General features: G+C 41.1%; 1 protein-coding gene and 1 long non-coding RNA gene across 2 annotated transcripts in view; one reads left to right on the top strand and one right to left on the bottom strand.

The window, feature by feature from the left end:
- Nucleotides 1–13745, bottom strand: part of slc6a15 (solute carrier family 6 member 15) — a 24330-nt gene extending 10585 nt beyond the window's left edge. Inside the window, exons 1-4 of the mRNA XM_024281985.2 lie at nt 13445–13745; nt 7175–7332; nt 5914–6040; nt 5640–5821 (exon numbers count right to left, since the gene is read on the bottom strand). Coding sequence (XP_024137753.1) covers nt 5640–5821; nt 5914–6040; nt 7175–7332; nt 13445–13745 — 768 coding nt within the window. The remainder of the gene's footprint in view (nt 1–5639; nt 5822–5913; nt 6041–7174; nt 7333–13444) is intronic.
- LOC118598915 lies at nt 4464–5280 on the top strand. Its single transcript, XR_004948146.1, has 2 exons — nt 4464–4753; nt 5157–5280. It is a non-coding gene; the product is annotated as an uncharacterized LOC118598915 (long non-coding RNA).
- Nucleotides 13746–14915: the final 1170 nt, after the last annotated feature.

Genomic DNA, 14915 nt, shown 5'->3' with positions numbered 1-14915 from the left:
TCATTTTAAGGGGAAGGGACAACAAATACCTTTCCCTTAAAATGATGGACAAACGTTACCATCCAATCACAGATGTTCTATACCTTTTATGCTTTCTGTATTCTTTTTTCTTTTTACATTTCATTTTGATTCCTGGAAAGGATTTTTGTTGTCGGAAAGGCTTCATTTTTCTTTTTCATGTCAGAAGAGGTGCAGAAGGTACTGTGGGACACTGCTGATTGGATGATGATGTTTGTCCATCATTTCAACTGAAAATCATGTGTTATTAAGTGATACTGGATCTGCTTCATACTAATCATAAAACTTTTAGTAGTATGCAGAGATTGAAGACTCATTTGGAAAAAATCTTCCAGTTATTTTTCTTTCATTTAATCTATTTTGGAATTGTGTTTTGGTTTCTGAAATTCAGATTTGCTTTTTACTGTTTTTATCATTTGTTTTGCTTTTTTTAATATGGTTGTGATCTGTTTTTGTAGGTAGGGTGATTTGCTGGTGGGATTTGAACTTCAGGGTTACCCTATGAACACATCCTAACTGGGAGATCCGGTCCATGAAGACTTTCCGGTTCTCGGTGAGGGAGGGCGGGTCTGAAGTGCAGCAGATAGGACGGGTGCACACAGTGAGTGTGGCACAGGGTGTGGCCGTGACTCACAACCACAGCCAGATCCTGAGAAAGGTGACGTTTGGCTTGGTGGTCCATGTGCAGCTCTGAACTAGACCACATAATGTTTCTGTTTGACTGTAAACGATCGTCTGCCCAGAAAATAGGACATCTGTCAATGTTTATTAAGTTCAGGCTGTAATCCTGAAACACAGTGAGTCATTTGGGATTTTTTACTAAACAATAAAATCTTTTTGTTCTTTCTTTAATTATAGAAATTGAAATTGTTAAGCGTGAGCGTGCTCATTTAAAATGATTTGCTCAGCCTCTGTCTGGTGTTTTCTTGGCCTTAGGCTTCACATTGAAGAACATTCTGCCCTTTTTTACTTTTCATTTCTTTAAATAGAGACTTTGACAATAAAAAATGCCTAAAAGCTGCGGGCACCAACGCTCAGAAAGGTCATCCTCTGAGAGCAGCTTTGTTGTTTCAGCACTGATACAGACGTGACAGGCAAATGGGCATTTTCCCTACGTCATCCACAAACTGTAAAAATCCAAACCTTAAATCTTAATCCTGAAGCAGCATAAACATTATGAAGTCATTTCCACATATCAGCAACAAATTTAGCATTTTTATATGGATACCCGCCCCTCTCATCTTTCTGTTTGCTACAATCCTGGCAATCAAGCCAAGTGCAAAGAGCGCGAATAACTATGGCAACCACATGTTCCCTTTTCATGCCAACCCACACACACACAAGTGTGACAGAGACGGCGGTCCCTCCTTGGACCCGGCTTCTGTGATGGGAGGGCATTAATATTCTTTTGTATGGGCTGAACTTCAAAGAGACGCGGAGCCACACGCTCCGAAGAGGGACAGTCTAACTGAAAAGAGCCGTCCGCACATGGTGGGGGGGCTGCAAGCCGGCCATCTGTCCCAAACTGTACAACTTACAGTCAACTTCTTCATGTTCATGGGCCTGTCTCAGCCCTTTTGACCCAAACAGCCTGACGCGTTTTTAACCCTTTAACACCAAAGCTCTATGTTTATGTTCCATGGTTTATTGTATGTTTTTTGTTAGGTTTGAAGGCAATTGAGCCTGATGTACACTCGTGGGGGACATTCCTTCAGAATCTGCTGGAATTACATTGATCGTGTTAAAGGCTGAAAAGTTACAGTACGTTAAAGATTTTGTTTAAGCGTCACCAGCAACGCCTCAGGTGTTAAAGTCAATCATTTGAGGGGCTAAATTTTATTTAAAATGATTGCTTTTGTTATTTCTCACCATTCCTAAAGAAGTGTGTATTGATGATTCCTAATCTCCATCCATGTTTAGACTAATATTGAACCAAAAATTTGGGGGGCAAAGCTTTTTGCCGGGGAATTTTTGCTGCCCTTATGCAGCTCCACACCTGGACCTTAAAAGGAAACTGATCAACCGTCGCCAAAACAAGATTAGTTTCATTTCAGGGAATAATTATCTAATCAGGCCTTTTCTATTGAATGTGGCTGTCATTTTTCTTTCTAACTTCTGTCTCTTTGGAGATCAATAAAAGACAAGAAAGCAGCATCAGGAAAATGTCCCAAATAGAGAAATATGGCACTCCTGTAAAAAGTTTGAGATCTACTTGTCTGTTGTAGTCATTCCAGGTAGTAAAATGCAGGTCTTTTTGCATTTTAAAATGTAATAATCAGGTCTTATTGGTTCATAAGTTAATATTAATAAAGTTGTGTGAAAGCAGTCAAATAGACTGCCGCGGTGCTTCATATGTAAAGGACTCTGATGAGGTGAATATGACGGGTTTGGAGAAATGCTGGGTATGAAATGAGGTCAAGCAGGTTGAACATGAACCACAGAGAAGTTGATGGGTAACACCTGAGCTAAGGCTCCTGATGGAAATCCTGCAATCTCGAACAATCAAATGCAAAAACCAGCTTTTCCACTCTGCACATGGATCTTACCTTCAAAACGCCGTAGAACACGTGTCTCCAGTCGGAACAGTCGGCTTAGATTTTTTCCAGATTTTACATCATTATGAAAAAAGCAAAAATGTCAAAACTGGTGCAAAAGTTGTGATGTGAAAAAAATCTGGATCCTGTGGTGATGACGTGCTTTTTGCACGAGTATATCATCAATCGCAACCGACCGGTCAATAGAGCTCCCACGATTAGTTGACTAATAGACGACTAATCGACTATTAAAATAGTTGATGACTAATTTAATAGTTGATTAGTGGTTACTTTATATGATATGTTGTCAGAGTGTAGTAAAGTTCAAAGTTATAATGACATTCTGTTAGCTTTTTGGACTATTTTGGCATTTATTAAGGTTTTTTAGGCTCATTTGAAGTGTAGCTAATATTTCAGCTGCATGCTAGCTATTTTGGCTAATTTAGCCTTCTGGTTTTTAGGCTAATTTGGCATTTAACAAATATTTTAGCCAGCTATCAGCTTCAACGATTTCAGTTATTAGCTTCAGCGTTTTTAGCTATCAATTTCAGCATCTTCAGCTATCAGCACTAAAATTCAGCTTACAGCATTCACACTAGCATTATCGCAGGTAATGCTATATATCTAGTTTTTAGTTAGTTTAAAGCTTATGATGGTTAAGATGTGTGTTTTATTTGCTCATGACCCGATTAGTTGACTTAACGGAAAAAAAATAATCGGTGATTAGTCGACTATTAAAATAATCGTTTGTGGCAGAACTACTGGTGAATCACAAAAGAAGTAAATAGTGGGTAGATCACAGACGAAAAATAACTCAACAAAAGTGTACACACTGTGTGTATGTTTTAAAAATGAACATCAGCCAATCGTCACCCTCGTTGTGAGATAGATCACTTGATTGAGATGCGGAGCAGCCAGTCGGACATCCTCTGATACAAACATCACTGCACTTGCGTAAGCAGCGACACTGAGCGCTCTGCTATCTGCTAATGCATCTTATTTTTCTGGATTGTCCCGAGGTCATTCACGTAAAAACAACTGTTGACATGACAACAGCTGTTGAAGGAGAAATCTGACATTTATCTAAATTCATCCATTTCATTCTAAATCGTAGATTCACTTTATATCAGCTTCTCATGTGTGTTTAACCCTTTAACAACGGAGCTCCAGTGTTTACGTTCTTTGATTGACTGTAATTTTGTATTCGTTAACGTAATCAACATAACTGTAGAATCTACTGGAATTACTTTGATCGTGTTGACAATTAAAAAAAGCTTGGAGGAGAAACTGTGCAGGTGAGAAAGGAATATGTATTTGGAACTTGTAGTTTCAAAAGCAGCTCAAATTTAATGTGGGCACCCCTGCTCTGAATGATCCGATCACCTATGGACTCCTAAACTGTTCTCTTTTCTATTCCAAATCAAAATGCTTTAATTTTGCTTCAACTGCAGCGTCCCTCTGGCAAAACCAAACTGCTGAAAGCCTCTTTGAGGAAATTTGAAAGGTTCATGCTGTTCTGCTTTAAGCTGCGGCGTGACTCCGATCTCAGGGCGCACTGCTAATGCTCGCCATGTGACACGAGAAAGTGATGTGATGGTAATGATCACCTGTACCAAAAGATAATAATTTGGAAGCAGAAAGTCTGCCTTTAGCCAGCGGAATAATCCATCTGTGAGAAAGTCATGCTTCTCCCGTCTTTGTTCCACAACGTGAACTTAAGCTGAGCTGCAATCAATCAGAAGATCACATGAGCTCATAGTTTCAGCCGAAACCGGATCACAAGGAAATACTAAATACTACTCACACAGCTCCGTGGAGCTAAAGTCAGACGATTTCGCAGGAAAATGTTTTCTAATATGCCCTTTTGTTTTGGTTGAGAACAACCAAGTTTATCTGCTTATTTTTGGGGGGAAGCCTCATCCAGTCTGACAGATGTCACAGGAGGGCGGGACTTGTCCTCTCAGTTTCACCCTCTGACTGTGTGTGAGAACTTGACCGAGCGAGTGTGATGTCACTCATGACTTACTCCTGGCTCCGACCAAATGAAGGCAACTCAGTCACCATTTTTTTTCCAATACGGTCGTCGTAACCATGTTGGAGCCTGACGTCCGAGTCGGTCTGAGTTGTCGTTTCTATGGTAAACACGAACGCCAATCAGGAGTGAGCTTGTTGGAAAGCCACACCCCTTCCACTTAAAGCAGGTTACGCAAAATCTCAAACGTTTCAAACGTTCAATGTGAGACCGCCTACTTTTACTGAGCCATCTGATTGGTAACTTACAATAAAACAAAAATATTATGAAAAAATAAGATAAGTAAGAAGATGTTAAATGGTATGAGAGCAAGAACGGTTATTCTGACCAATAGAATGACTGAGTAACAGCTGTTTATTTTTCTACAGAAGTACTATGGGATTCTGGCTTCTTGGAACCAGCAGGTACTTCCTGTTTGGACAACACATTCTCATCCCCAAGTCGTCACCTATCGACATCTGGCTAAGGCCCCTTCCGCGTCACTTTTTGACGTTTTGGGTGTCCCCAACTCGTCGTTGTTTCATGTGCTGGCTGTTCGTCAAATCAAGCGTCTGCAGTGGTTCCGGATGCAGTAATGGATGCTGTACTGGATGTACACTGGTCCTCGGGACGCGTCCAGTACTGGTACCCTAACCTTAACCCGGTACTGGTTCATTCTCGGTACCACGTTCGGCTTGTACAAGGTACCGCATTTGGTACCGGCTCAGGTCCAGTACCGCATCTGGTCCGGTGTTGGGTTAGACTACCAGTTCTAGATTTGGGTACAGTTGCGCTACGCGTTGCGGTTCTGGACTGGTTCTGGTTCGAGGCCCTGAGGTCACGTGACTTAATGGGAACAGCCAACAGGTCAAAAACCAACGACTCGGGGACACCCAAAACATCAAGAAGTGATGCTGAAGAGGCCTTAACCAAATGTCAATATGTGACGACTTGGTAGTTAGAATGTGTTGGTTTGGAACACCAGGGGGAAGAGTTACTCAGCCCAGTTCTCATATACAGTCAAGCTTTGACCAGAGCAAGTTTCTGAGAATTCTCCTTCTGAAGAGAAAACGTACTTTGCCAGAAGACTGGATTCCCTTAATCATGGCGAGACAGACCATGGACCAGGCGGCCAGCAGGCACAGCGTCATCTTCCAGTTCAGCCCTCCGCCCTCAGAGATGCTGTCTGAGATATCCAGGGCATCACGGTACCAGTAGTACGTGGTGGCTGAGCTTTTCTCACACTCTGGCACCACATCTGTGAACAGAACCACAGCAGTCAAGAACCTTTGGACAAAATAGAAGAAAAAAAAAACTAACTGCCAGAGGGTTTGTCACCAAACATCTCACATGTACTGGTCTTGTTCTTGACAAGCGGACACTCATGCCAAGGCAGAGGTTGTTGGAAGGACTGGGAGAAGTAAAAGAGACTCCAACTGATGATGACATTGTAGTAAAGTGCCACAAAGAAACACACCTGAAGGACAAGAGAGTCACCTTAACTTCTGACCAACACACAAACAAACTCAAACAAAAACTCAAAAGATCCATCTCATAAGCTTAAAAGACCACTAAAAACGATCCATATTTAAAAATTATTTAGACTCTAATTTTGTTTTCTAAATGCACACTAAGGGAGAATATTTACTGTAAAGCCCACAACATCAATGAAATGACAGAAATTAAACATTTTTTGGTCTTAAGACGTTTTAAAACCCTTTGATGAAATCCACAAAATAGTTTTGTTATATAATTTTTCTAAGATATATAGATAGCATCAATTATGATACGCTGGGTGATCTAATAAGCTTTTATTCACAACAATGTTAGTTTAAGTTTCAAAAAATAAGGAGTAGAAAAAAAATCATCTCATTTAGCTACTGTCTAAAATGTGATCCACACACATTTAACATCTATCAACTATCAACATATTTTACATTCTTTCAATACAACAAGCATTCATTTGAAAAAAAAACAAAAATAAAAGATGAGTTATTCTCTCTCCAAAGTTGAGAAAATTAGCAAAACTTTTCCCACTGAAAGTATGTTTAAGATTTCACGGAAGCTGCCATTTTGAAATGAGCAGGAAAGGAAATGTTCCGGCCCCTAGTGGAATGATGATGAAGTGCAGGGCCTAAAATGGAGCAGGTTACATTCAAAGGGTTTTTAAGGAAAGTTTGGATCCTGCTGATGAGATAGGAGTCTCAGAAATGTGTGCCTCAAATATAAAACTAATGGTTTTTCAGAGTTAAGAAAGTAAAAATATATTTTGTTTCAATAAGTAATCCTTGGTTTTTTTTCTTCTTTTACAAAAATATACAGTATATGTTTTAAAACGTATTATCTAATGCCAATTTAGTTTAGCATGAAGTAATCCTGGTGGTACAAGAAGATATTTTTACTGATAAAGAGTACTATTTAAACAACAAAATCTTGTGCTCAATGCCTTCTGATGTTTGTTTTCACGTGTATTTTCAGTCTTTTCTCACAGGGTTGAATTCACTCTTTGCAGAACCTCTGTTTGAACATAAATATATTTTCTATCACTAAAACTGTCAACTCTTCTTGTTTGAGTTAAACAAACACAAATACATCTTAGTGTCTGACTTACAATACAGCTGGCAAAGCCAATGCCCCCCAGCCGGGGGCTGATGTAGTTCCAGACCCCTATGCTGCCCCTGCGGATCCGCTGCCCCACTGCCAGCTCCAGGAAGAACAGTGGGATGCCAATCAGTACCAGCAGGATCAGATAGGGCACCAGGTACGCTCCTGAAGTCCAAACAGCACACACAGAAGGTTGACGTTTGAGTCATTCAGCAGACTCTGTTGTCCAAAGCAGCTTGAATGCTTCTGCAACTTAAGGCAATAGATCATGGGTGCCCAAAGTGGGCCCGCCGGCCAAACTTGGCCCTCCAAAGGTTATCATTTGGCTCGCCAAGTCGTGGCTGCTAAAGTGTTTAGTTAAAACCCCTCACCTGTTTCCATTGGTTCTCTATGGTGTTCCAAAACTCTACAGCTGTAATAGACTTCCGGCCTCAGGGTGGCGCTGTTAGTATTTTCTTTACCTGCGGCTATGGGTGAAACAACCCTCAGGTGAGTCAGCCCTGGGCTTTACTTTTTTTTAGAAATTCCCAAGAGCCTTCACAGTCACTTCTGATGCTTTTAGAGGCTTTTCAGCCAGCTAAGATGGAGCGACAACAACAAACGGATAAAGTCAAAGATCAGCTCCACGTCTCTCATTAGATCCCAGTTTGATGTTTTCACTGGAGAAAGTTTGTTTTAGCTTGCTCTGGTTTTTCTATTAAAAATTTCTAGTGAGACCTTGATGTTAAAGGTTTCAAAGACAAATATTACTTTTTATTCTTGCTAATGTGTGTTACCTTAACGAATATAGAATCAAAATAAATAAATTAAACCATATTCTTTATTTTCTCCTTTTATTTCATGACACAAAAAAATGTTGTATTTGGCCCACGGACCGGGATCACGTCTAGATTTTGGTCCTTTGAGCGAAAAAGTTCGGGCAACCCTGTACTAGATGCAGTAACCAAGTCTAGGATTTGAACCCTCGACCATCAGAGGGTTCCTTCACCCTGTGAGCCTCAGCCATCCGGCTTTCACGCAATAAAAGGAGAGAGTTTCATCAGAAAGTGGTGACGCCACTGAGTTTCACTTTCTCAAAGCATCACAATGTGGTGACTCACACACCACAAACTGAATTCATTTTTCACTCTGTTTCTTCCTGCAACAGAAACTTTAGCCTTTAAAGACAGAATATTGTAAAAAGTAGCTTTCACACACACACACATGTGATGCATTTCATCCTTCCTGCCTGCTGATCCGTGTGGTGTGTGATGCAATCGAACCATTCTTGAGACAGGAAGAGACACGAGTCTGGCATCATAGAAACACAGTTGGCTCGGAATGAGGAGCTTCTGAAAGATGGCATTTCTCTCTGGAAATACAATTTCAGGCTGAATTGCTATCTTTAATAAAGGACCACTAAATGCAGCTTTAGTGGCTGACAGAACTGAGACTGCCGGGGACATGACTGAAGAAAGGAAACCTAAGAGTCTGTGTGCTGGACAGGTACAAAATGGTTTCAAGAGGCACCAAATTTAAGAGAAAATCCACTGGCTTTCTCTTTTACCGGTTATTGAAGGGAAATATTGAAACAACTGCAGATGTGATCTACAGAAAAAAACTACAAACAAGTTGGTTCCAACAGTTACATCAAATGGAAACATGGGTGGATCAATGTCCTCAGATGTTTGCTGTTAGTCAGTCGTGACAAACATCCAAACATCCTCATCTCAACGGATCTCATTGTTTCATCCTGCAGGACGTCCATTCAGATCCTTTCCTGAGTCCTGCTGCTCCTCCCTGATGTCGCTTTGATGGGAGTGGCACTATAAAGGGAATCACTGGATGTTGTTCTAGTCGAGCGAGTCTACGGCTGGTTTCTAATATTAAAACTTCTAATTCTGTTGTTTTGGGTGCAGGCTGCTCCTTAGAAAGTATCAAAAACATTTTTGATCTCCATTGCCTTTGAGTCGTCTCAGAGAACAGGAAGAAGAAAACCGCCTGATAAAAGAGTCTCATTGTCATTTTATTTTATTTTAAAGTCGTTTCAAGATTTTTTTTCCCTCTCCTGTGTATTGCATTTTGTGGCAGGTGGCAAATTCATCCATTCATCTCAGTCCATACACCACAGCACCTGATTAGCACGATCATTCCAGCAGATTCTGAAGGAGACAGAATAAAGATGGAAGTGTCATCTGCGATGCCTCAGGTGTTAAAGGATAAAAATATTTCTGCCTGAATTGCAATTTCTAAATTGCCCTTGTGTCTGTGAGTGTGTGGCCCTGTAATAGACTGGAGACCTGTTCAGGATGTACGAGCCCTCATGCTGAGATAGGCTCCAGCAACCCCATGACCCTGAGAGGGATTCAGTGAGTTCTGAAGACGGATGGATGGAATATTTTCATTAAACACTTTTCTCACTATCATATTTATTTCAGGTAAAGCGTTCGTTTACTAAAATGTCCATTTAGAAACAAATAATATATTCTCTCTTTATCTATACCATTGAGCCGAATAATGGGCAGAGTGAATCACTGCACTCCTACTGTATATATGTTTGCATATGTTTACACGGAAAGTGTCAAACATGTGGGTGCTGTGCTAAATTTAAAATATTGAATATTGTTTATTTAGATTTCCGTAGACTTAGTATTAGCCAATGGAAGGTTTTCTTCATTGTTACTCACTTTTTAACAAATTACACATATTTTTTCTGAGTTTGTAGTTATACGCCATTGTTTTGTGATCAATAAATTATATATTAAACTAAAGCTTAACGGTGACCCAAAGATTGGGAAAGTTTGGAAAATAAATTGTTGCATCCTCTCTATCTCTCTGTCCGTCCCTCCATCTACATAATATAAGAAAAATTGGAAGGTAACTAGCAGAAGAACATTTTTAAGTTATTTTTCTATCATTAGTTTGGTTAGTTGTTGTGTGAAGTTCAGGTAAGTAAATATTTATTTCTATGACACCTTTACCAGATAAAAATCATAAAGTGCTTCACAAAGTAAAAACACGTAAAATTACAGCCAGTCATACACATATTGCAGATAAAATAAAATAAAAGACAGTAAAAGCAAGATAAATTATTACATTAAAGAATGAGTGAATTAATCACATTATTTGTGACTTCCAGCTAACCATCATAACCTGATGGTCAAACCAATCCACCTCTGAGGAGGCGGTGGTGGAATGCCCTCGCTTCATGATCACTCATGGAGACCCACGTCAGCAAAGATCTGTCATTTTGATCTAATTACAGATGAACACAGTGGGGTGGGGGGAGGGGGTCATTTAAAACAGAAGTATAAACCTGAAGGTGTCTGGAGAATACACAAACTCAAATGTGTTCATTGCAAGTCTGAGGAGAGATAATTTCTGCACAGAGCTGTTCCTCTGATCATCTGGTGAGTGCAGTGACCCTTGTAACATGATTATTACAGTCCTTTGGGATTTATTTCCCTGATTTTCCTGGGAAGCGCTTCTGCTGTTTGACACATTTACTACGATCATGTTTCCCTCCTGCCAGAGCTACCTGCCTGGGACAAGTTTTCTTTAATCAGCTTTGCAGGAGCAGTGGTCGGCTTTATGTAATCTCCATAAAGGAAGTGCAGCCCCTTATTGCCTTCTCAGGACCGTAAAGGAGGGCAGGGCGGTAGAAAACGCACCTTTAACTACTGAAAGTTTGCATGCAATTATTAAAACTTGAAGCGAGAAGAACTGTGTCTGTGTGCAGGACAAGCTTCTCACTGCTCCTGCAGGTTAACAAAGGCATTTTGTCTGTGGACTCAAATGTCATAAAAAACCAAACAAAATAACTCAAAAGTTTGATATATTCAGTAACTCTGCAGGGCAGTGCCCCTCCCTTCCTGACACTGCTGCTATCTAAGCTAGGTTGGGGGGGCGGGGGCTGTTGTGTCGCCACTGTAGGTGCTTCTTCAGAACTTTAAGGATGGAAAAGCATAAAGAGAGAAAGGGGAAGAAGAGGAGGAAACATGTGCTCAAACCTGAGACTTGTCTGATTTACTTAGATAAAATTGTTTGGAAATTGCATCTTGGTCGAAAACAGTTGAAATACCCCTACTTTACAACTGCACACAACTTGAACAGTGGTGCAGGTGCCAGTGAGCCTTCCTTGTGATCAAGAGATCCCAGGTTCAAGCCCCCACTGGGATAATCATGTTGTAGTCCTGGAAGGAGGCGCAATTTTCTATTTTTGCCTAGAGCACCGTGCAGCCCAGAGCTGGGTCTGCATCCACATGAGCATAATTTCCCCAAAATGATTTTCAAACCACTTCCCCATCTTACAGTAACACTCAGTTAATTACAACCTAAATGATTATTTACAGTTTATGTTTGGACTTCCGTGTTTGTGTTACAGGACTGCTTTTCGGAGCTTCTGATCTCATTTTCTGGTAGGTCACCTGGGTGCAGTGGCACACTTTATTTTCTGTCTGCAGCGCTCTGTCATTACTCACTTATGTGGCCCTGAAATAGCAGCTGACAGTTTCTAGTCTATACTTTGGCTAATCTGCTCGTCTGTTGCTGCGTATGAGGCATCCTCACAACGCTTCTCTGCAGTGTTTCAACTTTACTTTCCCATTTCCAGATTAAATCACACAAAACGACATGATGGAGAGGACTGAACCAATGTTTAGAACTCCGTGGTTCTCTCTGTGTTTGCAGAAAGCTGACCGAAGTTATGACTGCCAATACACGTCAGAGATTTGACTGGATCTGTCTAACATTTGTACACATTGTTTTTGTTTTATGAATAAAAAGGTGTGCAGCTTCTTTAATTGCTCTTTAGTTGTATTTTGGTACCAAAACATGTATTGTCCAGAATTTTCTAAAAGTTCTCAAAGACCCACTTTGATGAAAATGGTATGTTTGGTTTTTTTAACATGTTCTTGTGGCATTTTCTGATGATGGAGCACATATGTAGAACATTCAGGTTAAATTTGCATTTCTGATGATTTCTTTATTCAAATTATGTGGGAATCTGGTGGAGATGAAAAAAATGCTCTTTGAAAAATAGCATATTTGTGACGTGGAAAGCATGCTCCCTGCTCCACTGTCAGACAGACAGATCCATGAACGTCTTTGTTTTCCTGGTCTGAGCTGGAATCTGGATCTAAACTGTACGGCTGGATAAAAGTGATATTGCTCGCCATTTTGTTGCTCCGCTAATGTTAGGTTGGGGGTGTAGGGGCTGAAAGCTAGTGAGACAGTGTAAACAGATGGGCGACGGGATGTGGGGGCGGGCTTTCTCTATGCAAACAATCCCACCTTCATCTCAGAGGCAAATTTCGAATGAAAGAAACTCTGCAAAAACTATGTCCTAGAAAGCAACACGGGTTGTAAGATTTTGACTAAAACAGCATCATGACCATTAATAGATCACTGGGAACACTTTGAAACTAGATTAAAAGAGGATCTGAGTGGAATTTGATGAATTCCAAGACTTGTTTGTTTGTTTGGAGCTGAAATGTTGAGACTTTCTCAGACCACGTCTCTACACTTTTGCAGGTTGTAATGTCTAAACTTTCACATGAATATCCTAAACCATGAGGGGTTCCTGAGTTCTGAAGGAAAAGAAAGGGATTTTGGCAAAACACAGCATGCGGCCAAGAAGCCAACCTTTCATACCGTCATCGCAAAACACCTTCAAGCTCAAAAAGCCAAACATGTCATTTGTTAAGTAAATCTCATAGCTTCAGGGTCCATTGTGACAATGGATTAAGGCCCTTTTCCTTCATTAAAATGATCTAAACTAAACCTTCCTGATTAATAATGACTTCATAGTGTCAGATTCATGTTGTTTAAATCATTCCAGCCATCCATCTTCGGAACACGTTGAACCCCTTCTGGGATCATGGGGTTTCTGGAGCTTATCCCATTAATGTTGAGGGAAGGCGGAGTAGACCCTGAACAGCTCAGCAGTCTATCGGAGGACCCCCTCGTATCATTCCTCCATGAGAATTGCAATCGGGAAGTTTGTTGTTGGGATTTCAGAACATTTGAAGTTTGTTGCAGACACACAAGCGCATTGATGGCCATCGTGGGCGTAGAGTAAAAGCAGCAATAAGTCTAGCAGACTTCTCTGCAGAAGGGTTCCTTTTCACATGTTTACCTGTCAAGCCTATCACCTGCACATACATATATTGTGTTATAATTGCATATTCCTGGTTCTAAAGATCAGCACTGATCAAAGTGGTGACATTTGAGCAACAGATCTTCTAACCGTCTGCTCTAACCAGTGAAACCAGAGACGGGACAGCTGACAGTGACTCACCCCCTCCATTCTTCTGACACAGGTAGGGGAACCTCCAGACATTTCCCAGGCCTACAGAAAAGCCAACCTGGGCCAGGATGTACTGGAGCTTGCTGTTCCAGGCCGGGCGCTCCTCTTCCTCACTGTCCGAGCCCCCTTCCTCCACATCGCACTCCTTCCCTTCCCCTTCTTGGCTGTTGACAATCAGCGAGCTCTTCTTGAAGGAATCGTCGCAGGCGTCCTCGTTGGAAAGCAGGTCTTTGACAGACTCTGTGACATCGTCGTCAAGCTCTCTCTTGACGGCCTTGCTGTTTTTGGGCATTTGATAAAGCAAACAGAGGCAAGGGGGGGAACGTCTCTTCGGCTCGGCAGGCCTGTGTCTGTGCTGGAGAAAGTCGCTTCTACAAATGGAGTTTGAGAGTTTTGGGTTCAACGCCCGTGGGCCTTTAGTTTGTGGAGGATGAGGATTTAACCAAGGAATTTATTTCTTCATTATTATCAACTTTCTGCAGAACAAACAGAAACATAGTAGTTAGGAAGCTGTAGGACTTTTGCACATCAAGTTTATCCTATTTCCTTTATCAAATAGTAAGATATCTGGATATTAAAAATGAGGATAAAAAATAAAAAATACTTTTGTGATTTTTTAAGACAAAACTAATAACATAAAAGAGAAATATGATCCAAATAATTCTATTACATCAATATTTTTGTTGGAAATAAACGCAATTTATCACTTTAATTTTGTTTTTTCATATTTAGAATGCTGGTAAAGCTGCCTGCCTCAAAAATACTTGGTACACTTTCTGTTTTACTGTGAAAATCACGTGCTGGAAAGGACATCAATGAGAAATTGAATCCAGATTCTTGACGGTGACTGGAGTCAGTGTGGACACTCGTGTTTCCAGCCGCCTGCATAATTCAGAAGACAAAGCTATTTAAATACAAAACCAAACATTACCACTTCTTGACGCACAAGAGGCGCGGAAACCCCGAAAATGTCCATAAATGTGTGCTCTAAAATGATATGTATCGCTTCTGTCTGGTTTGGGATTTATCGTTGGAAAATGATGCAATCTGGATTATTCTGCAGGTAACAGTCAGAGGAGAGGATCGTAGGGTGTGGGCGCGTGCGTAGCGCGGCGCACGTGTGCGGCTGAGGTGCGCAACATCCAAACATCTCAGCTTTAGCTTTCAGACCGGGCTCGATCTTTCTCTGAATTTCATTCTTTTTTTTCCCATGAGCGCACTTGTCTTTTCTTTGCGCTGCGACCCCCGCGCAGACCGCCGCGCGCCCTTCACCATTCACTGGATTAACCGATTAGTAGATTAGCCCGGTGTGCATGAGGCGAGGGCCGCCCGCCGCCGCCGCTCGACCGAACCCTGAACGCAACACCACAGTACAAACGATGGGCGATGCTTTCAGGAACCGTACGGCAGCTTCTTTGAGTTTCAAACAAACGAGAAAATATTGCTAAAATAAAATATGTAT

The sequence above is a fragment of the Oryzias melastigma genome, linkage group LG6 (assembly GCF_002922805.2).
Source record: "Oryzias melastigma strain HK-1 linkage group LG6, ASM292280v2, whole genome shotgun sequence".
In the NCBI taxonomy this organism is placed as follows: Eukaryota; Metazoa; Chordata; class Actinopteri; order Beloniformes; family Adrianichthyidae; genus Oryzias; species Oryzias melastigma.
The sequence above is the reverse complement of the archived record's forward strand: the minus strand, read 5'-3'. Positions and strand labels throughout refer to the sequence as shown.